Source organism: Heterodontus francisci, chromosome 18 (genome assembly GCF_036365525.1).
Source record: "Heterodontus francisci isolate sHetFra1 chromosome 18, sHetFra1.hap1, whole genome shotgun sequence".
Taxonomy (NCBI): domain Eukaryota; kingdom Metazoa; phylum Chordata; class Chondrichthyes; order Heterodontiformes; family Heterodontidae; genus Heterodontus; species Heterodontus francisci.
The window spans coordinates 30,354,592-30,378,301 of record NC_090388.1 but is presented as its reverse complement, the minus strand read 5'-3'; the positions used below and the strand labels follow the sequence as shown (position 1 = coordinate 30,378,301).

General features: G+C 42.0%; 1 protein-coding gene across 1 annotated transcript in view; it reads right to left on the bottom strand.

The window, feature by feature from the left end:
* lemd3 (LEM domain containing 3) overlaps positions 1–23,354 on the bottom strand; it is a 75,722-nt gene extending 52,368 nt beyond the window's left edge. The window contains exon 1 of the mRNA XM_068050474.1: positions 22,057–23,354. Within this exon, the coding sequence (XP_067906575.1) occupies positions 22,057–23,311 (1,255 nt within the window). The 5' untranslated portion in view covers positions 23,312–23,354. The remainder of the gene's footprint in view (positions 1–22,056) is intronic.
* Positions 23,355–23,710: the final 356 nt, after the last annotated feature.

The following is a 23,710-nucleotide window of genomic DNA, read 5'->3' as shown; positions in this document are numbered from 1 at the left end:
ACTTTGTACATAACATGGAATTTATTTTGAAATGTTTAAATATATTACTCTATTACAAAAGAAAAGAGAATCTGTTAATTATGTATCAATTGTTTAATTATATACATGTGGAGGGTGTTAACTGGGGTCTTTCTTGAGCACTTATAAGGAGACTCTTACTGAAACTGGAGGAGGGTTTGAGTGAGGAACTACGTTTCTAATCCTTTTACTCTGTACAATAAATGTGAAACTGAGTAAAGATAGGCTCTAGCATTATCCTTCCACAACAAGCTTTCTGGAATTTAACAGTATGTTAGTATTTAGAGAAAGGGGTTGGAGTATAAGAGTAAGGAAGTGTTGCTGCAATTATATAGGGCTTTGGTGAGACCACAGTTGGAATACTGTGCAGAGTTTGGGTTTCCTTATGCAAGGAAAGATATACTTGTTTTTAGAGAGGGTACAACAAAAGTTCACTAGATTCCAGGGATGACAAGGTTGTTCTGAGCAGATAGGCCTATGTTCTCTGCAATTTAGAGGAAGAAATGAGAGGTGATCTCATTGAAACATTATTTTGAGGGGGCTTGACAGGATAGTTGCAGAGAAGCTATTTCCCCTGGCTGGAGTGTCTAGAATTAGGGGGTCATAATCTCAAAATAACGGATCAGCCATTTGGGACTGAGATGAGAAATTTCTTCACTCAAAGGGCTGCTTTTAAAGAGAGGTTGATTAGCGTGCAGGAGAGACATGTTCCTGTGAAAATGAGGGGTAGAAATGGCAAGATTAGGGAACCATGGATGACAAGTGAAATTGTGAGACTAGCTAAGAGGAAAAAGGAAGCATACATAAGGTATAGGCGGCTGAAGAAAGACGAAGCTTTGAAAGAATATCGGGATTGTAGGCGCAATCTGAAACGAGGAATTAAGAGGGCTGAAAGGGGTCATGAAATATCTTTAGCAAACAGGGTTAAGGAAAATCCCAAAGCCTTTTATTCATATATAAGGAGCAAGAGGGTAACTAGAGAAAGGATTGGCCCACTCAAGGACAAAGGAGGAAAGTTATGCGTGGAGTCAGAGAAAATGGGTGAGATTCTAAACGAGTACTTTGCATCGGTATTCACCGAGGAGAGGGACATGACGGATGTTGAGGTTAGGGACAGATGTTTGATTACTCTAGGTCAAGTCGGCATAAGGAGGGAGGAAGTGTTGGGTATTCTAAAAGGCATTAAGGTGGACGAGTCCCCAGGTCCGGATGGGATCTATCCCAGGTTACTGTGGGAAGTGAGAGAGGAAATAGTTGGGGCCTTAACAGATATCTTTGCAACATCCTTAAACACGGGTGAGGTCCCGGAGGACTGGAGAATCGCTAATGTTGTCCCCTTGCTTAAGAAGGGTAGCAGGGAAAATCCAGGTAATTATAGACCGGTGAGCCTGACGTCAGTGGCAGGGAAGCTGCTGGAGAAGATACTGAGGGATAGGATCTATTTCCATCTGGAAGAAAATGGGCTTATCAGTGATAGGCAACATGGTTTTGTGCAGGGAAGGTCATGTCTTACCAACTTAATAGAATTCTTTGAGGAAGTGACAAAGTTGATTGATGAGGGAAGGGCTGTAGATGTCATATACATGGTCAGTAAGGCGTTTGATAAGGTTCCCCATGGTAGGCTGATGGAGAAAGTGAAGGCGCATGGGGTCCAAGGTGTACTAGCTAGATGGATAAAGAACTGGCTGGGCAACAGGAGACAGAGAGTAGCAGTGGAAGGGAGTTTCTCAAAATGGAGACGTGTGACCAGTGGTGTTCCACAGGGATCCGTGCTAGGACCACTGTTGTTTGTGATTATGCATAAATGATTTGGAGGAAAGTATAGGAGGTCTGATTAGCAAGTTTGCAGACGACACTAAGATTGGTGGAGTAGCAGATAGTGAAGGGGACTGTCAGAGAATACAGCAGAATATAGATAGACTGGAGAGTTGGGCAGAGAAATAGCAGATGGAGTTCAATCAGGGCAAATGCGACGTGATGCATTTTGGAAGATCCAATTCAAGAATGAAGTATACAGTAAATGGAAAAGTCCTGGGGAAAATTGATGTGAAGAGAGATTTGGGTGTTCAGGCCCATTGTTCCCTGAAGGTGGCAACGCAGGTCAATAGAGTGGTCAAGAAGGCATACGGCATGCTTTCCTTCATCCGACGGGGTATTGAGTACAAGAGTTGGCAGGTCATGTTACAGTTGTATAGGACTTTGGTTCGGCCACATTTGGAATACTGCGTGCAGTTCTGGTCGCCACATTACCAAAAGGGTGTGGATGCTTTGGAGAGGGTGCAGAGGAGGTTCACCAGGATGTTGCCTGGTATGGAGGGCGCTAGCTATGAAGAGAGGTTGAGTAGATTAGGATTATTTTCATTAGAAAGACGGAGGTTGAGGGGGGACCTGATTGAGGTGTACAAAATCATGAGAGGTATAGACAGGGTGGATAGCAAGAAGCTTTTTCCCCCAGAGTGGGGGATTCAATTACAAGGGGACGTGAGTTCAAAGTGAAAGGGGAAAAGTTTAGGGGGGATATACGTGGAAAGTTCTTTACGCAGAGGGTGGTGGGTGCATGGAACGCATTGCCAGTGGAGGTGGTAGACTCGGGCACAATAGCGTCTTTTAAGATGTATCTAGACAGATACATGAATGGGCAGGAAGTAAAGAGATACAGACCCTTAGATAATAGGCGACAGGTTTAGATAGAGGATTTGGATCGGCGTAGGCTTGGAGGGCCGAAGGGCCTGTTCCTGTGCTGTAATTTTCTTTTTTCTTTGAAACTTGGGGAATTTTCAACCCCAGAGGGTTGCGCATGCTCCGTCATTGAATATATTTCAAGACGGAGACTGATTGTTGGACACTAAGGGATATTAGGGATAGGCAATAAATGCTGGCCTAACCAGCAATGCTCACATCCAGAGAAATAAAAAAAATGGCATGGGCAGGAAAGTGGAGTTGACACAGCAGGCCAGCCATGATCTTACTGAATGGCAGAGCAGGCTCGAGGGGTCATTATGGCCTATTCCTGCTTCTATTTCTTACTTTATGTTCTTGTACATTACTGCTTAAGCCAGTGCTCTCATCATAGAACAGAAACTTGCAGCACAAAAGGAGGTCATTTGCCCCATGGTGCCTATGCCGCCCCTTCTGAAATTCAATTAGTCTCACTTGCCTAATCTTTCCCCATAGCCTGTCAAAATCTTACTTTTCAAGTATATATCCAATTCCTTTTTTTAAAAAAATGTTACTGTTGAATCTGCTTCTGTCACCCTTTCAGGCAGGTCAGCTGTGGCTCAGTTGGTAGCACTCTCGCCCGAGTCAGAAGGTTGTGGATACACGTCCCGTTCGAGACGGGAGCACAGAAATCTAGGCTAACACTCCAGTGCAGTACTGAATGAGTGCTACGATGTTCGAGGTACTGTCTTTTGGATGAAACATTAAAGCCATCAAGGCCAGTCAACTCTCAGGTGGGCATAGAGGATCCTATGGCACAATTTCAAAAAGCAGGGGATTTATCCCCAAGTGCCCTTGTCAATATTTATTCCTCAATCAACATCACTAAAAAAACAGATTATCAGGTGGTTATCACATTGCTGTTTTTGGGAGTTTTCTGTGCGCAAATTAGCCGTGACATTTCCTATATTATAACCTTTACTAGAGTTCAAAAGTACTTTACTGGCTATAAAGCACTTGGGACATCCTGAGGTCAGAAAAATACAAGCCCGTCTTCCTCTTCTGTGGTTTCTCTAGAAGATTGCCAATCTGAGCCAAATTAGGGAGAGTTTTGTGCTGTGACCATGAGTAACTGGATGTAGGCGATCCAAATGCATTTCCAGCTGACAGACATGACTTTTATTCCATCAGTCTAGACTGAATTTTAATCCAGGTTGGAGTGTTAAAAGGTTAGTGTCTGTACCACCAATATCCCTTCCAAAATTAGTGCGCTAAATGCTGAGCCACCTGATGAGAGATTTAGTGCACGAGTTTTCATACACAAAACTCACTGGTGAGGGAAATAAAAATCCATAGATCTGTTGCTGACCACTATCTTGTCTCAACATTGGGAGTGACTGGGCCCAGATGCAACACCTTCATGGTTGAATAGGCTGCCAGCACTCAAAGCTTGCACATCAACAACAGCCACACACAAGATACAGAAAAGTAAATTACACCAGTACATCTGTACCCTACCAAGGAGTGCTCTTCTGAACACATTAAAAGGGAGGGATAAAAGCAAAATACTGCGGATGCTGAAAATCTGAAATAAAAACAAGAAATGCTGGAACCACTCAGCAGGTCTGGCAGCATCTGTGCAAAGAGAAGCAGAGTTCACGTTTCGGGTCAGTGACCCTTCCTCGGAACTGGCAAATATTAGAAATGTCAAAGGCTATAAGCAAGTGAGGTGGGGGTGGGGCAGGAGATAACAAAGGAGAAGCTGTAGATTGGACGAGGCCACATAGCTGACCAAAAGGTCATGGAGCAAAGGCAAACAATATGTTAATGGCGTGTTGAAAGACAAAGCATTTTTACAGATAGGGTGTTAACGGACTGAAGGTTGAACAGTAGCAAGTACAAAGATGATAAAAAAAAGTGGGTAAGCAAACTGAACAAACTAAGATGAAATGAAACAAAAAAACATTGTAAAAAATGTAAAAAAGAAAAAATAACTAAAAATCAAAGTAAAATGGGGGGCCCCATCATGTTCTGAAATTATTGAACTCAATGTTCAGTCCGGCAGGCTATAGTGTGCCTAATCGGCATTTCATTTCATTTTAGTTTGTTCAGTTTGCTTACCCACTGTTTTTTTCTCATGTTTGTACTTGCTGCTGTTCAATCTTCAGTCTGTTAACACCCTGTACTAATGCTTTGTCTTTCAACACACCATTAGCATATTGTTTGCCTTTACTCCATGACCTTCTGGTCAGCTATGTGGCCTCGTCCAATCTACACCTTCTCCTTTGTTATCTCTTGCCCCACCCCCGCCTCACTTGCTTATAACCGTTGACATTTCTAATATTTGCCAGTTCCGAAGAAGGGTCACTGACTGACCCGAAACGTTAACTCTGCTTCTCTTTCCACAGATGCTGCCAGACCTGCTGAGTGGTTCCAGCATTTCTTGTTTTTATTAAAAGGGAGGGAAGTGGACTAAAAAGACAGAAAATAAAACAGGTAACACACAAACCATATTTATGTTCCCTCTCTTGTAGAATTAACCAGCAAGCTTCAAATTTTGCCCAAGTTTTCTTTAACCTTAAGCAACTATGCTCAGCCACATATATAATAGATACATTTGACTGGATCACACCACTTCTTTAAAATCAAGACAAGTACTAAACCAGCTGGAGTCTCTATAAAGCTGAAAGGGAAACTAAATAAGGCTGCGAAAAAGTGTAGCTTCAGACAACAAATATAAAAAATTTACAATTTTAACAAATTGAATAACTCAGTCTTTCAAATGTTTTTAATATTTGCAACTTTTATGTAAAATAGGGTAGCTTTGAACACAACAGAATAGGAGTAGACCATATGGCCCATCAAGCCTTCTCCGCCATTCAATACGATCATGGCTGATCTTAGGCTTCAACTCTGCTTTAGTTTAGTTTAGAGATACAGCACTGAAACAGGCCCTTCGGCCCACCGAGTCTGCGCCGACCATCAACCACCCATTTATACTAATCCTACATTCCTACCAAACATCCCCACCTGTCCCTATACTTCCCTACCACCTACCTATACTAGTGGCAATTTATAATGGCCAATTTACCTACCAACCTGCAAGTCTTTTGGCTTGTGGGAAGAAACCGGAACACCCGGAGAAAACCCACGCAGACACAGGGAGAACTTGCAAACTCCACACAGGCAGTACCCAGAATTGAACCCAGGTCGCTGGAGCTGCGAGGCTGCAGTGCTAACCACTGCGCCGCCCTCCGGCTTGCCATATCCCTTGATTCTGAGACACCAAAAATCCATCTAACACAGCCTTAAATGTATTCAACAATGGAGCATCCACAACCCTCTGGGGTAGAGAATTCCAAAGATTCACAACCCTTTGAGTGAAGTAATTTCTCATCAGTCCTAAATGATCTGCCCCTTATCCAGAGACTGTCCCCCAACTTAGATTGCCTGACCAGCGCAAACAAACTTAGTATGTGCCCTATCCAGCACCTTCAGAATCTTGTATGTTTCAAATGAGATCACCTCTCATTCTTCTAAACTCCAGAGAATATAGGTCCAATTTACTCAGGCTCTCAGAGGGCAACCACCTCATCCCAGAGACCAACTTAGTGAACCTTCGCTGTACTGCGTCCAATACAAGTATATCCTTTCTTAAATGTGGAAACCAAAACTGCACGCAGTACTCCAGATGTGGTCTCATCAAAATCCTGTACAATTGTAGCAAGACTTCTTTATTCCTGCGCTCCAATCCCCTTGCAAAAAAGCCAACATGCCAATTGGCCTTCCTAATTGCTTGCTGTACCTGCATGCTAACTTTCTGCGTTCCTTGGACAAGCACACCGAAGCCTCTGTGCACACTTACAAGTTTCACACCTTTTAAAAAAAAATAGTCTGCTCTTCTATTCTTATGGCCAAAGTGAATAACTTCACACTTCCTTACATTATACTCCATCTGCAATCTTGTTGCCCACTTATGCCAGGCAATGACTATAAAATGAGAGAATCTAACCATCTCCCCTCAACATTCAATGGCATTACGATCGCTGAATTCCCCGCTATCAATATCCTGCGGAGGCAGTGGTGGGGGTGGGGGGGGGGGGGGTACCATTGACAAGAAACTGAACTGGAGTAGCAGTATAAATACCATGGCTACAAGAGCAGGTCAGAGGCTACAAATCCTGCAGCGAGTAATTCACCTCCAGACTTTTTTTTTAAAAATTCATTCATGGGATGAGGGTGTCACCGGCTATGCCAGCATTTATTGCCCATCCCCAATTGCCCTTGAGAAGGTAGTGGTGAGCTGCCTTCTCGAACTGCTACAGTCCATGTGAGGTAGGCACGCCCACAGTGCTGTTAGGAAGTTCCAGGATTTTGACCCAGCAACAAAGGTCAAAGTCCCAAAGTTTAGCCACCATCTACAAAGCACAAATCAGGTGTGAGATGGAATACTCTCCATTGGCCTGAATGGGTGCAGCTCCAACAACACTCAAGAAGCTCGACACCATCCAGGACAAAGCCGCTGCTCGATTGTTCGTAAATGGGGTGCCATTCATTCCCTCCACCAACACAGTGGCGGCAGTGTGCACCATCTACAAGATGCACTGCAGCAATGCTCCATGGCTCCTTCGACAGAAACTTCCAAATCCGCAATCTCTACCAACTAGAAGCGCAGGGCAGCAGATGCATGGGAACACCACCTGCAAGCTTCCCTCCAAGCCACACCCCATCCTAACTTGGAACTATATCGCCATTCCTTCACTTGTTGCTGGGTCAAAATACTGGAATTCCCTTCCTAACAGGACTGTCTGTGTACCTTCCCCACGTGGACTGCAGTGGTTCAAGGCAGCAGCTCACCACCGCCTTCTCAAGGGCAATTAGGGATGGGCAATAAATGCAGTCCGAGCCAGCAATGCCCACATCCCATGAATGAATTCAAAAAACTCACTTTGCATCTCTCTATCTTTAAGGAATTTGGAAACAGAAAGCCAACATTTTATATTCAAGCATTGTCCAATATTTCAAATTACTTATTAATTGAATCAACTTCAACAACATTGTCAGCATTTTCAAAAACCTTGTCATAAGCACATAAAATTACACTCCAGCCAAAATTTTCTAACTGGGTTATATATAGGCAACTATTATTACTACCAGTAACAACCAGCATTCATGAAGATGGAATGTTGCAGTCTAATCTCTAATAGATAGATAACAGAAAAATCATCAGATCACAATAGGGAACAAGAAAGGGAAATTGAATACTGCAAAGGGCTTCCTCTCAGGCTCAAGTTCTAACTCAATGAGGAAGCATGTATCTAATGCCCCGAATTAGCATTAAAATTGAAACATTCACTGCCTCTAATGTCAAGAGATGAAGTTCAGCCAAGAAAGAACTGCCATTTCCTTTCACCTTCTGAACATTCAAAGCACTTCACAGCCAATTAATTACTTTTGAACCGCAATCACTGTTTTGTAGGGAAATGTAGCAATCATTCCTGCAGCGCCAACTTGCACAGAATGGCCCCACAAACACTGTGATAAATAGCCAGTTAACATGTTTTGTTGGCGAGAAAAGAATATAACCACAACACAAGAACTTCCTGTTCTTCTTTGAATAGTGCCAGGTACAGCTAAATAGGTGGACACAGCCTTGACTTAACATTTCATCAAAATGTAACACCTGAAATAATGCAGGACCTCCTTGAGTGCACTGAAATGTCAACAAGATTACATGCTCAAGTCTTGGAGAAATGTTTCAAGCCACAACCCTCAGACAATCATTTAAAGTAAATTAATATTTTAACTGTTCAAGTTAAACACATTTATGGAATGTTTCAATGTTAGCCAATTTATGGAATTTTTCAATTGTTATTTGACATTGGACTTTCACTGAAAAGCACTGCACTTCTTTGTAATGCAATTACTGTAGCTTTATATAAAGTTAGATTACAGAGAAATTCCACATGTGCTGGTTGGTTGGCATCTTTCCATTTACAAAAGATGGACATGCAGCAAACGATCTATTTAGGTAGGGTGTCTGCTTTTGGTGCTCCTTTGATGGCTGTGAAGGCCAATCCTTGACAGCAGGTTCTGCCACAAGTGCTTCATGTGCAGCTGCCAAGTGACACTGAGTTTTCGACAATGGTGCTCGTTGCAAAGCTGCTGTAGCAACTGGTCGCCATGGTAGTGCACAGCATGTGTTGCCATTTCCCCCTTTCACCAGCTAGTGACTCCCAGGTTTGATAGTCAACATTTAGGGCCTTCATGTCACTGTTTGCAAGCATCCTTAAAGCAGAGCTTTGGGCGCCCCTCTGGTCATCTGGCCCCAGCTACCTCACCATTCAGAAGGTCCTTGGATATGTGACCATCTTCCATCTTGTGGATGTGTCTGATCCACCAAAGCCGCCTCAGTTTGATTAGTACCAACACATTTGGGAACTCTGCTTTTGAGAGGTCTGCCGCATTTGTGATTTTGTCCTGCCAAGATATACCCATAATGTGCTGTCGATAGCAAAGATGTTCACGTGCATGCACTGTACATTCAACAAGGTTGTCAATGCATTACATGTATATAAGAATGTAGGGGCTAGGTGCTCGATTCACTAACTATGGGAATACAATTTCATTCATCTTTCTGTTCTGCTGTTCTACCAGTTGCCCGAACGAAGCAACACTTAAACAGTACAGTCCGTTATTACTAGTATTAATTTACTGATTGGCACGCATTACAAAAGGAACCAAAATATTTCTGTGCAAGCTACATCAATAAAAAAAACAATGGGGTTAAAACAGAACTAAAACGTTAATGTACTAAGTGATGACCTCCTAAAAAGAACTCATTAGAACAGACACAAGAATTGCGCCTTCCAACATGATTATTAGTTACAGAAGCTGGCATAAAAACAAAGTACTGAAAATCTGAAACAAAAATAGAAATGTTTATAGCAAGTAATATCACTTCCACATAAAAGACCTAGGCTGGCACATCAGCCATACTTCAGAGGGCCATGGGTTTGATGGTTATGCATTCAAGCTACACTCTAACAAACTCAAGCACATAACCTAAGCTGGCACTTCAGCACAGTGCTACATTATCATAAGCACTTTTGGATGAGACATTCAGCCAGGGTTTTATTCTCAAGTGGATGCAAAGAACCCTATGACACTATTTGAAGAGCAACAAGGGAAACTCCCTGTTCTTAGTTTAGTTTAGAGATACAGCACTGAAACAGGTCCTTCGGCCCACCGAGTCTGTGCCGACCATCAACCACCCATTTATACTAATCCTACACTAATCCCATATTCCTACCACATCCCCACCTGTCCCTATATTTCTCTACCACCTACCTATACTAGGGGCAATTTATAATGGCCAATTTACCTATCAACCTGCAAGTCTTTGCCATGTGGGAGGAAACCGGAGCACCCGGAGAAAACCCACGCAGACACAGTGAGAACTTGCAAACTCCACACTGGCCCAGTTCTGGCCAGTATTTATTTTTTACCCAACATTACTATGGGAAAACATTTTATATGGCAACTTATTTCATTGCTGTTTGGTGGAAGTTTGCTGTGTACTTTTTGGCTGCCATTACATCAGTGACTATACTTCAAAAGTTGCTTAACTGCCAGTTAAGCATGACATGTCCTGTGGATATGACACTATAAGGATGGTGGTCCATTCTTTCTAAACCAATAAATCTCAATAGACAGTGCATACTTGGTTCATGGTGAGATTAGAAATGGAGACACAAAATTTCAAGTCATCACAGTGGAGTTGAATAGAAAACTGTCCCATGAGATTAGAAACACTCCACTTTCATAGCTATTTTCAAAACAAAAAATGGCAACAGTACAAATACAGGTAACTACAGATCAATTAGTCTTGCATGAATGACTGGCAAAATAATGGAACCATTAGGATCAAACCCAAGTATCTATTGGAAAATAATCTACTAAGTGATAATCTCAGAAAGGGGAGATCATGCTTGACCAATCCCCTTGACCATTTGAGGATGTGACTCTCAAGTGGATATTGGAAAGTTATTTGATGCTTCCAAAAAATATTGAACCAGATATAAGGCTCTTAAAACAGTGGATATCTTATGTAAAACTTGGAGATGGATAAGCAGCTCTCAGAAAGGAAACTTGTTAGCAAGCCAGGAATGAGTTTAGCGGAATGTCCCATGGATCAGTGCTGAGATTCCCTCCTATTTCAGATTTACATAAATGATTTAGATTCAGTGTAAAGCAAGTTGATCATGTTTGAGAAGATAAAAAAAAACTTAAGGGAGCGGGAAGAGAAAGAACTAGTCTCATCATTAAGTAAGGGGATGGGAAATAATAGATACTGTGACAATTTGCACTAGAATAGAGAAGACCAAGTGGAGCTTTAATAGAGGCTTTTAAAACCCTTCGTAACTTTAATGGACTGACTAGGGAAAGATTATTTCCTCTATTTTGGTAGTCAATGAAGAGAGGCCATTAACTTAAAACTGTCAGAGTAAGAAGAATTTAGGAGAAATGTCTTTATACAGAGACTTTTTGGGAACATGGAACACTTTGCACAAGAAGCATTTGAGGCAGAGACTACTGCACCATATTCAACTTTATAAAGTGTTCAAAGCAGCAAAAGACACAAGGCTATGGGAGAGCATGGGACAGTGGGATTTGTCTAGCAAACAACCTCCTTTCTTCCGTGCTGTAATTTTTGGGACAACAGAAGGCTTCAGATAAACTGTCTAAATTGGCAGATCCATCCATAGCAGATGAAATACACATTGGAAGAAAAAAAGTGCAAGGCACGCTTACTCAATTCACAAAATTGAAGTATAAAAGGAGACAGACTGAAAGAGATCACAGAACCATGGGATGCAGCAAAGAACAAAATTATTAGATTGCAAATTCTGATAATCAGTCCAAGGTAGTCATGTTGATTCTGAATGGTGTTCCAGTCAGGGAACAACCTGACTGCAGTCTTTAATTCCGGTCACAGACACAAAAGAAACAAAACGCCTCGAAAGGTGGAAGAACCAGGAGGCTGATCCTTAGTATCAGAGAACTGAGTTATGAGGAAAGGTTAGGAAAACTCAGACACTTTAATCTTGAAAGGAAGCAAATGAATGAGAATCTGACTGAACTAAATAAATCAAAAAGTGCCCTTTCTTTAAACAATTTCAAGTTACAGTATTATTCCAGAAACAGAACATAACATTAGCAAAAACCAAGTTTAGGAGTGATGTTGTAAAAAATTGCTTCGTGCAAGGAGTAATTACTACCTGGAATGGAAACAAAACTTCTGGAATCATTCAAGGATCAGTTAGATGGTACAATATGGGGAGGGGAGGGGGGTGGGGAAAGAAGCGCAGGGAAAACTGTTTTCAGACTCACCAAGCTGATCATCCAATAATGACCAAGATTGACCCAATGAATTGGAATGAGGTGCAGAGGAGAATAAGATAAGGGTATAAGATGATATTTAGCCAAGGCAGGTGGATGGAGATACAGATCAGCTACAATCTCACAATGGCAGAACAGGCTCAATTGCTGAATTGCCTACCTCTGTTCCAATGTGAGATCTGGGTTGGGGAAGGAGGAGAAAAACACCAGCATGCACTTGGCTGGTGGTGTGATGAGGTGAGTAGGAATAGTGCTAGCGTAAACTGATTGGGGGGGGGGGGTAATAAAAGGAATGGAGGGAGATGTTAACAGTTGTACAACCATCTAACTTTCAATAAACATGAAAATCAATAGATGTGGCACCAATGTGTAACAATACCACCTCAATTTCCTCACAAGGAAAAAAAAGCCCTGCAATCTTCCAGTGCTCAATCATAGACCCAACAATGAACTATCCCAACTGTGTAACCTCCATTTTGACAGCACCTATGAAAGCGGAACAGAAATTTTGATGGAGTTGCAGAGAGAGTTGATGTTGTAAATATGGATTTTCAAAAGGTGTTTGATAAAGTACATCATAGAATTGTTAGCAAATTTAAAGCCCATAGGATTAAAAAAAAAAGACAGCGACATTGTGGATACGTAACTGACTAAGGAACAGAAAGCAAAGTGGTGGTGAATGGCGGTTTTGCAGACTGGAGGGAAGTGTACAGTGGTGCTCACTAGGGGTCAGAATTTGGACCACTACTCTGATTTATATTAATGACCTGGATTTAGTTTACAGGGTATAATGTCAAAGTAGGCCAATGACATGAAACTCGTAAATATAGGAAACAATGAGGAACTAACAGACTGTTGAAATGGAAAGATGTATGGCATGAAATTTAATGCTGGGAATAGTGAGAGGCAATATAAACTAATTGACATCGTTTTAAAGGGCTGCAGGACCAGGGAGACCTGGGGGTGTAGGTAAACAAATCTTTGAGGGTGGCAGGACCAGTTTGGAAGGATGTAAAAACATATGGGATCCTTCGCTTTATTATTTAAGGAATAAAGCACAAAAGCAAGGAAGTTGTCCTAAACCTTAATAAAACACTGGTTAGGCATCAGCTGGAGTATTGTGGGCACATTTTCAGAAGGGTGTCAAGGCTTTAGAGAGGGTGAAGAGATTTACTAGATACCAGGGACAAGGAATTTAAGTTATGTGGAGAGACTGGAGAAGCTAGGATTATTCTCCTTCCAGCAGAGAAGGTAATGAGGAGATTTGATAAAGATGTGCAAAATCATATACCGTTTTGATAGAGTAGGTGAGTGAAGTGAAATGGTTTCCAGCAGGAAGGTCAGTAGCCAGAGGACACACACTTAAGACATATAAGACAAAGACATAAGGATATTTTTTTAAAATCAAAACAGTGAGTTGTTCAATCTGGAATGCAGTGCCTGAAAGGATGGTGGAAGCAGATCCAATAGTAACTTTTGAAAGGGAATTGGATAAATAAATGAAGGGAATATATAGAGCTACAGGGGGAAGTGCAGGTTAGTGGGACAGGCATGATGGGCCGAATGGTCCCCTTCAATGCTGAATTATGATGATTCATTGCAATGATAATTGTAGCTTCAGAAAAAGGAGAAATGTGATAAGATTTCTTTTACAGCCTCCTTAGACAAGTGTAGTACGATAAGTTTACTGGGACAAGCTCAAAACATAAAAAGTTATTTTACATTATGCTGTGAAAACTACCTTGTGCAATGTTAAACTACAGCACTTTATGATCTGGTCACTGTGGCAGCAGCTTCTCTCAGGGGAAAAAGGAAGTAGGCATGAGACTGAAGAGTGAGCAATCTCTCTGCGTGGTTTTAAAGGGATCCTTTGTCTAGACTCATTGGCGACAGGGAAGGAAGAACTCTGATAAGAAACCACACCTGTACTGGGCATGTGCGAACTGTAACATTTAGAATGCTGTGAAGTCTCATTAGCTTTTTCCACTTGAGAATGAAGGTGAATTGTGCACATTATGTAACTATGGAACAGTCCTGGACAAATTATAGTCAAATATATTTCACCGATTTCACCACAGTCAGGAAAATTAAAACTACAAAAATACACCACTAAATGTATTACGCACAGAAACACATGAAGCCTAAAAAGTTATTTTACTAACAAGGATGAATAAAGGAGAGTACACTCAACAATTTCAGGAATTAATAAAAGCATGATACACCAGTGATCTATTATAGGACAACTCTAAGCATCAAGAGCCAGTATCAAAACTATACCTACTTCAACACAGTTACAAAATGAATTTCAGTGATGACTGAGTGACAGCGACACTTCAGTATCTCAGCATTGTGAAGCCTGTTTATAATGTACTGCAAAATGTGTCTCAGACTACTACATTATAAAATGCACTCGTCTAAGCAGAATTTCCACAACTGAATTGTTTAGTACATTTGTTTAAACTTATTTGAAGCCAAGATGTTATGACTTGAGCCACTTTATTCTTTCTGTGGCAATCCACCTTAAGTACAGAAATATTTCTAAGTATAAGCCAATTCTACAATTCTAAAATGACAGACTTTACATTTATGCAACATTTTTCATAACTTCAGGAAACTCCAAAACCATTCAAAAGTAATTCATTGGTTGTGAAATGTAGCTAGTGTTACTTTGTAAGCATTTGCAGCAGACAAATTACACACAGCAACATCCTATAAACAGCAATGAGATGAATTTCCACTGGTGTTGGTTGAGAGAATGAATGATGGGCCAGGACATTGGAAGAACTCCCTACTCCCCAGTACAGTTAGCCTCAGGGTAGGTCAAAAATAAAATATTGCAAATGACACGACACTGGTTATTTTTAACAGGTACAAGTGACATGGTATATTTTACATCCAAAAAAGCACGGGGTCTCGCTTTAATTACTTAACAAACAGCAACTCAAACAATGCAGCACTCCCTCTGTACTATACTGACGCTTAAGACACAGGCTAGGACCAACAGTACCTTACTCAGAGAGCAAGTACCACTGAATTAAGCTGACAAGACTTAAGGCAAGAGTAAAGAACCATCAACCCCCCTTCCTGATATAAATTCCATTTTTCCTAAGAAAAAGTGTTTTAGAATTCCAAATGAACTAATGCCCTTAAAGAAAAATACTAAAACAAATAGTGTATATACTTAAATATTGTACTAATGAAATTCATAAAAAAATCAACTAGTTCACGCTACAACAGTTCTAATACTACTGTGCTTCGGCCCAAGTGCTATAAAACTCAAAATATTCTCAAAGCACACCTAAGTTTGGAAGTTTAAAATATTTAATTGTACTTGTTTCCACAGTTCATATGAATATAGTGCCAACATTTCTCATGTGCATTACATCTTACTAAAATCTGAGTTAAATGATTGATTGAAATGATATAAAGCATGATAATCTAAATGCCAGAGTGCATCCATTTGTCAAGTAATGATGTCAAAAATTAGCAGGAACAATCAATTCTCAGCAAGCTTTTCAATACTACTTACATAAATTGTGTGTGCCTGGCCTTGAATGTCAGAATATTACACATAGAGAAGCAGTTTCAAGGATATATAAATACATATATACAAATTCTCACCCACATACCCAACATTGTACTCAGAATGGCTCCTTATTCTGGTTTAACACTTTTAGTCAAATTGAGCCATTATGGTGAGCTGGAGTTTACTCCATCATCACGCAAGGAATTGTTGCCAAATGTAACCTCAATTTTAAATATGCTAGTCAATTTCCAATTAATTGCCAAAGATATTAGATTGAGGCACCGAGAGATGCATGGAAATAATTATTTTGAGGAGAAGGGCCGCTCATGACCTGATAAACTGCAAGAGTATTTGGCTGATTTTCAATATCAGAAATTGGATATTCAATCATCACTTTGCATGAACTTTACTTCCTACTTCTTGCTTACTGGTAGACTACTGTATCAGGCTATTGGTAGCACACAGGCAATAGTGTGCAATATTAATCTAACCAATTTACTTCAAAAATGTTACTTTCCCAATTAGTCAATTCAGTCAAGATTGAAATTATACTATGTCTGCACATATAACATGAAATTTTATCTAAAATAAACTTTGACATTAAATACATACACTGCAAAGAACAGTGCTAACAAAATGGAATCCCAACATAAAGTTCATCAACTTTGCTAGAATGTCTCAACATAATGAGCATTCATGACGACAGGGTCAATATTAGCAGGTGCCCACAGCACCACATGGTACTGCCAGACACCTGGGAGTATTTGAAGCACTTTCACAAACAACCTTCTCCACTACTACCCAATCAGGGTGCTACTCAAAAAAAGTAACTTGTATTTATATAGTGCCATTCACAACCTGTGGACGTTTCAAGGCGCTTTACAATCAATGAATTACTTTTAAGTGGAGTCACTGTTGCAATGTAGCAAATGCAAAAGCCAATTTGTATAAAGCAAATCCTGCAAACAGCAATGAGATAATGACCAGATAATGCTTTTTAAGCCATGTTGGTTGAAGGATAAATACTTGCCGGGACATCAGGGAAAATTCCAGTACTCTTCAAATAACCCGAAAGGCCAGATGAAGCCTCAGTTTAACAACTTATCCGAAAGATTTTAGGGAACTATAGAGTGAACAATATTCCTGTTAAGCAGCACATATGTGTGGCTGCACAGGAGCCTGGTAGGTACCTCATAGGCCTTGCCCCAGTTAAATACCACACCGCTAGGCCACGCAAAAGAATTTAAAGGTACTGTGCATTGTAAAAAACTGCCACAACAGAACACAATTTTTTTTTTACAGGGAACATGGACAGGGAGCCAGGGTTACAATAACAAATTGTATTTATATAGTGCCTTTAATGCAGTAAAACGTTCCAAGGTGCTTCACAGAAGCATTATCAAATAAAACTTGGCACTGAGCCACATAAGATGATGTTAGGGTGGATGACTAAAAGCTTGGTCAAAGAAGTAGGTTTTAAGGAGACTCTTAAATGAAGAAATAAAAAAACATTTGAGAGCTTAGGGCCTTAGCAGCTGAAGACAGGGCTACCAAAGGTAGAGTGATTAAAATTGCGGATGCTTAAGAGGCCAGAGTTCGAGGAGTGCAGATATGAGATCTGTAGGGCTGATAAAGAGATAGGAAAATGGAGGGATTTGGAAAGTTGAGGCATTGCTTAACTAGGAATCAATGTAGGCCAGTGAGCAGAGGAATGACGGGTGAATGAGTTGAACTAGGACACGAGCAGCAGAGTTTTCGGTGACCTCAAGTTTACAGAGGGTAGAACGTGGAAGGCTGGCCAGGAATCCATTGGAATAATCGGGTCTAGAGGTAACAAAGGCATGGATGAGGGTTTCAGCAGATGACCTGAGGCGGTTTTAGAGGTGAAAATAGGTCTTAGAGATGCCGCTGATATGTAGTCAGAACTACATCTCTAAGTTAAATATGGTACCACAGTTGCAAACCGTCTAGTTGAGCCTCAGACAGTGAAAGGGATGAAGTCAGTAGCTAGGGACGGAGTTTGTGGCAGGGATCGTCAACAATGGTTTTGGTCTTCCCAATATTTAGTTGGAAGAAATTTCTGCTCATCCAGTACTGGATGTCAGACCAGCAGTTTGACAATTTAGAGACAGTGGAAGGGTTGAGAGAGGCGGTAGTGAGGTACAGCTGGGTGTACTGGACGTATAGCTCACTCAAGTTTCTACCATGTTTTGAAGCTCCCTAAGTATTGCCTGAATCTTGCACTGAAATGGAAGAAACAGACACATGCAGTACACAAGACTGGCAGGGTTAACGTGGAAGTACAAAGAGACAAGTCAGAGGTAGAAGCATAGGGAGAAGGAGAAATAGAAAAAGAGTGGAGTGAACAGGAGGGAGACAAAATAATTCAGTTATTAGAATGCCAATTATAGCAATTCCAGGGATCAAGCACTGCCTTTTGTTCTTGTGCCACTTAGATGGTACAGTAACCTTTTTTTTTGGTGGGGGGGGGGGGGGGGGGAGGGGAGAAAAAGAGAGGAGAAAGAGTATAAAGAATGTCTCATTCACCAAATTTACATTTTGGACATACTAGTAACTTGCTTGTGGCATTTCCCATAGGCAACAAGATCATACATTTACATTTTGCCTTTAATTTAGGAAAACACTCCAAGCCACTTCTCAGGAGCATAATCTGACCAAAGGAGGAGATATTAGGCTGGGCTTGGTCAAAAACGTAGATTTTGAGGATCCCAAAGGAGCAGACAGGGGTGGAGAGAAAGAATGGTTTAAAGAGGGAATCCCAGAGCTTAAAGTCTAGACAGTTGAAAGCATTGTTGCCAATAATGGGAGGAAGAGAGTAAGGTATACACAAGAAGTCAGAGTTGGAATTTTTGGAGGCTACGGAATTAGGGATAAGCATGGAAGCAGGGTCATGGCAGGACTTCAACATGATTTTAAATTTGAGGCAATAGCGGACCAGAAGCCAATGTAAATCAGTGAGGACAGGAGAGATGCTTGAACAAGACATGGCATGGGATTGGATACAAAAAGAGTTTTGCATGAATGCAAGTTTATGGAGTGTGGAAGATGGGAGGCCAGCCAGGAAAGCATCTGAATACTAAGAGTCTTGAGATGGCAAAAGCCATGAATAAGGGTTTTAGCAGATGGGCTGATGCAGGCATGGAGGCATGGAATGTTATGGAGGAGGAAGTAGGCATCCTTGGAATTGAAAGGATATGGGGTAGGAAGCTCAGCACAGGGCCAAATAGAACACCAAGGTTTCAGTCTGGTTCACCCGGAAACAGTAAACAAGGAGGGTAAAATCAGAAGCTCAAGAACAGATTTGTGGCAGGGGCCAAAGACAAGCAACCTGACAAGTCAGAGGCATTGGTGAAGTTGAGCTGGGTGTCGCCAGGGTATCCATGGAACCTGATACAATATGCCAGAAGCTGCTGTGAAAATGAAGAGGGGGCTAATGGTGTTCACCTTATTTATGGGTAAATCATACAACAATTTCAGGTGAGCTGATGCGTGGTGAAAAGCAAATATTTTCAGTCCCCACCTCAAACTTTGTTCCCTTGCCACTTACTCCATCCTTCTGCCTGCCAACTGTCTGAAGCTAAATCTCCAAGGTGAGCTTCCGACCACGTATCCACATGATTAATACCACCTATTTCCACCTCCATACATCGCCCGATTCTACCCCTACCTCCACTTACCTACTGCTGAAATCCTCATCCATGCTTTTGTTACTTCTAGACTTCACTATCCCAATGGACTCTTGGCTGGCCTCCTTAGTTCTACCCTCTGTAAACTTGAGATCACTCAAAATTCTGCTGCCTGTGTCCTAACGCAAGGTCCTACTCACCTATTTCCCCTGACCTACAACGGCTCCTGGTTAAGCAAGGCTTCAATTTTAAAAATCTCACCCTTGCTTTCAAATCCCTTCATGACCTCATCCCTCCCTATCTCACTGATTGAGGCGTTGCTTAACCAGGAGCCGTTGTAGGTCAGCGGAGGTCTTAGAGATGCCGCTGATATGTAGTCAGAACTACATCTCTAAGTTAATATGACACCACAGTTGCAAACAGCCTAGTTGAGCCTCAGACAGTGAAAGGGATGAAGTCAATAGTTAGAGACAGAGTTTATGGCAGGGATCGTAAACAATGGCTTTGGTCTTCCCAATATTTAGTTGGAAGAAATTTCTGTTCATCCAGTACTGGATGGCGGGCAAGCAGTTTGACAATTTATAGAGACAGTGGAGGGTTGAGAGGTGGTAGTGAGGTACAGCTGGGTGTCTAGCTCACTCCAGTTTCTACCACGCTGACCTACAATGGCCCCAAATGCCTCAATTTTAAAATTCTCACCCTTGCTTTCAAATCCCTTCATGGCCTCATCCCTCCCTATCTCTGCGATCTCCTCCAGCCACACAGCTCGGAGATCTGTGTTCTGCCATTTCTGGTCTCCTGGGAATTCCAAATTTTAATTGGTCCACCAATGGTGGCCATGGTTTCAGCTGCCAAGGCCCTATGCTCTGGAATTCCCTCCCTAAATTTCTCCGCCTACCTCCACCTCTCTTTCCTCCTTTAAGACACTCCTTAAATCTACCTCTGACCAAGCTTTTGGTCATCTGGTATTGTGGGTCCATGTCAAATTTTTGTTTGATACCACATGTAAAGTGCATTAAGGCATTGTGTTACGTTAAAGGTCCTATAAAAATGCAAGTTGCTGTTATCCAAAAATTGAAGATAGCCCCGTGAAAATGGAATCGCGTCTTTAGCTGCCCTGCTTTTTTCTTAAAGTATATTGCTGTATCTGCCCATTAATCTAACCACAGAATGTCTTGGTATTACAAGCATAAGCCCATTTAATGATGTGATGTGTTAATGACTGCCAATCAACCTCTGGCACCAAAAAGTAACTATTACACATATGGAGTCTCATTCCTTCAGGTTTAACTTTTCAGGGGATTTTAAAAATGACAAAATATTCTTACTTTTCCTTTCTCTCAATCCAATCTTTCTTTCCTTCTCTTTCTGCAACAGATCAGATTTGACATTGAATTCATCGTCTTCAATTCTCCTTCCTTCTCAATCTTTCCTGTGTTTATTTCCCAATCCCTAAATCCTATTAGTTAAGGAGATATCATATCAGTCATCCTGTTCACTCTGGTCCCAGACGTCCCGTTTCCCTCACTGTGTTTTTATCAGCTTGCACTAACTTTGTGGACAAATTCTATTTTGAGCTGAAGGGTACAGGAGGAAGTAGGAAAGCAGCTACCATTAGATGCCCTGCTACAGCAAATTCTGGCCCCATGTCTTTGGGATAACATTACCAAGGCACAGCATATAGATGAAAAATAGGTGGGACCACTACAGGTTTTTGCACAGATATAAACAAGATGGTAACCAAGCAGAGACTTGAGAAACTTATTTCACACAGCGAAGTAGTGACCAGAGCCTAGAATTACATAACAGCTGACAAAAATAATTGAATATGAAACATTGATAATTTACAATGCTTTGTGTTGCTAGAAAAAAATCAACCAAAAATTGTTTCAATGGGAAATAGGAAGAGCACATCCTACAACAGTTCAAATGTATACACAAAGTCTGGGTATTTTTCTGAAACTTTTCTACCAAAATGCAGCTAACATTGAGATTTCCTCTGCATATGGTCATAAATTGCAGAAGAAAAGTCTCCCTTTGCTCAGGAGACAGTGAAGGCAATGTCAGAAATGATGTGCATATACTATGGGGGCAGAAATGCCTGTTAAAATACTACACAATGTAGTCCAAAAGAGACAGAATGAATATTGTAACAATTTGTGAAGCTGAAAAATATAGTGCCAGGTTATAAAAGCTCCCTTATGTTTAAGCACAAGGAACTTACTCTCCTAGTTTTTAACATAAACTGAAAGACTATCTACAACTATGTTAAAAGGAAAGATGAAAGCACTCATCTGTCCTTGGAATGTTTGATTCTCACTAGAAATTAGACCAAAGAATGTAAAGCTATATTGGGAATACCATAATAAAACTCACTGATGGTACAAAGGGAACCATATTGTTAAGACTATTATGTTGCCATATTTGGACAGCCAGAAAGGGAAGCTTGTATGGGATCAGACCTGCTGTAGGGTGCAGTTTTTCAATGCAATTTTAATTTTTTTAATACAAAATACATGCATGAATTGCTGTGTCAGACTGCATCTTGCAAAACATTTAACTGACATTTAATCTGATTAAATATGATTAGACTTTAAAACTATTGTTATAATCATGGTTACAAATCAAACTGTGCAAGGACAAGAACCAGCTCACCATAATCAGGTGAGAAACTGGTAATGCAATACACCTACTGTGCTATAGCCAGAAGACAGACAAACATTTTTTCTGAACAGATTAAAAGATTAGTCTGGCGCACTGCAATTACCACACTGGATACCCGGATCCTTTTGTTGCAACACTTACCGTTAAGAACTTCTTCCTCTGTTCCTCCTGAGCCCCTCATCCTGATATAGGTAAGTCCCAATATGAGGAAAAACAGACATGCAGCAGTCAAAAGAAACATGGATAGGTAGTGTGCACTGAATCCACCAGTTGCCGAACCCCCCTCCCTTTTAAACTGCTGCAGCAGTTCCTCCTCAGGCTCTCTAGGGCTTTTACGATTGTAAGTACTGTAAATGTGGTTACTGCCCGTATGGTTTGAGTGATTGGCATTGATCAGAAGGGAGGGCGAGGGGCTACTTCTACTACTGATAACATTGCTGTTGTGAATGGATAGACTTGTCGCGCCGACGTGATTGTTGTTTCTGGTGCTACTCTTATAAACACTCTCGCTCTCTGCTGTCAGTACTCCTGGGCCAATCTTTTTGGAAGAGGAATTACGGAACCGCAATAACATGGTGGGCTCTGTTGTGGCGTCTTTCTCCCTCTGATCCTCCTCCAGCTGGTCTCTCCTTGTGTCTAGACAGTAAGGACCGCCGGCGACGTCGTGGATCCGCCTGGCGCCGCCTCTCCTGCCCGCGCCGCTCTCTTCCACCATCGCCTCCGGGTTATGACTGTTAACGGTGCCCGACCTGGTTAGCAACTTCTTGGACTGACACCGCCTGGAGTTGAGCCTCCGGCTCCGCTCTTCACGTTCATCCTCGGAGTCGGAGTAATTACCGTCTCTTACATAGGATATTCGACTGCTGCTATTGGTGTAGAGCTCGGTTCCCAGAGACTGTTCCTCTTCCTCCGGCGCCTGCTGGATCCCACCGCTCGGATTCGGCCTCCACCAGGGGGTGGAGTTGCTTTTCCCGGCCGAAGCCCCGTCTCCGCTGCTGCTGTTATTGTTGCTGTTCACTATTCTCTGAGGTGTGCTCCTCCCTTTGCTGTGACTAGGCCGCGGGCGGGGGTAGTCGGCCGAAGCTTTATCCGTTCTGCCGGCCCTCTTGCCAGCCTCGCTTCGGCCGTTGGGTTCGGCGTCCGACTCGTCCGAGCTGAAGCCCAGCAGCTTGCTCGGAGCTGCAGGGGGAGGAGTGGTGGTGGTGGTGTTGGCCCCGCCGAGGCCCAGGCCTGTCCCGCCGCCGTTCCTGGTTTTAGGCCGCGCACCGCGCTCCTCGCGCAGCTTCTTGAGCTTCTTCAGGTAGACGGGGCGCGTGCTCTCGGTCACGGGGCCCGGAACTAAACCCAATTTTTTCAATTCGGAATACAATTCCGCGTCCGTTAACTGCGCCGCCATTTTACTGCGCGAGGCGTGAGACTGCCGGAACTGACGTCAGCCACTGGGCCAGCCGCGCCCCTCCTCCACAGGCAGACAGAGCTTTAAACTGGCTGGCCAAAGGACTTATTAAAAGGGAAATGCCACCAACGTTCTCAACCCAGTTCATACCACTTTCCAGGTACCAACTCTTCTATGTGTACATGGACAACTTTTCATTATGTTTTCCTTCCTCTAATTCTACTATTAGCTTTACCAAAAAAATTAACAATCTGGCGGTGAATAACTCACCTCCCGACTGTTCACCATCTACAAGGCACAAGTCAGGAGTGTGATGGAATACTCTCCAGTTGTCTGGATGGGTGCGTACACTCAGGATCGACACCATCCAGGACAAAGCAGCCCGCTTGATTGGCGCCC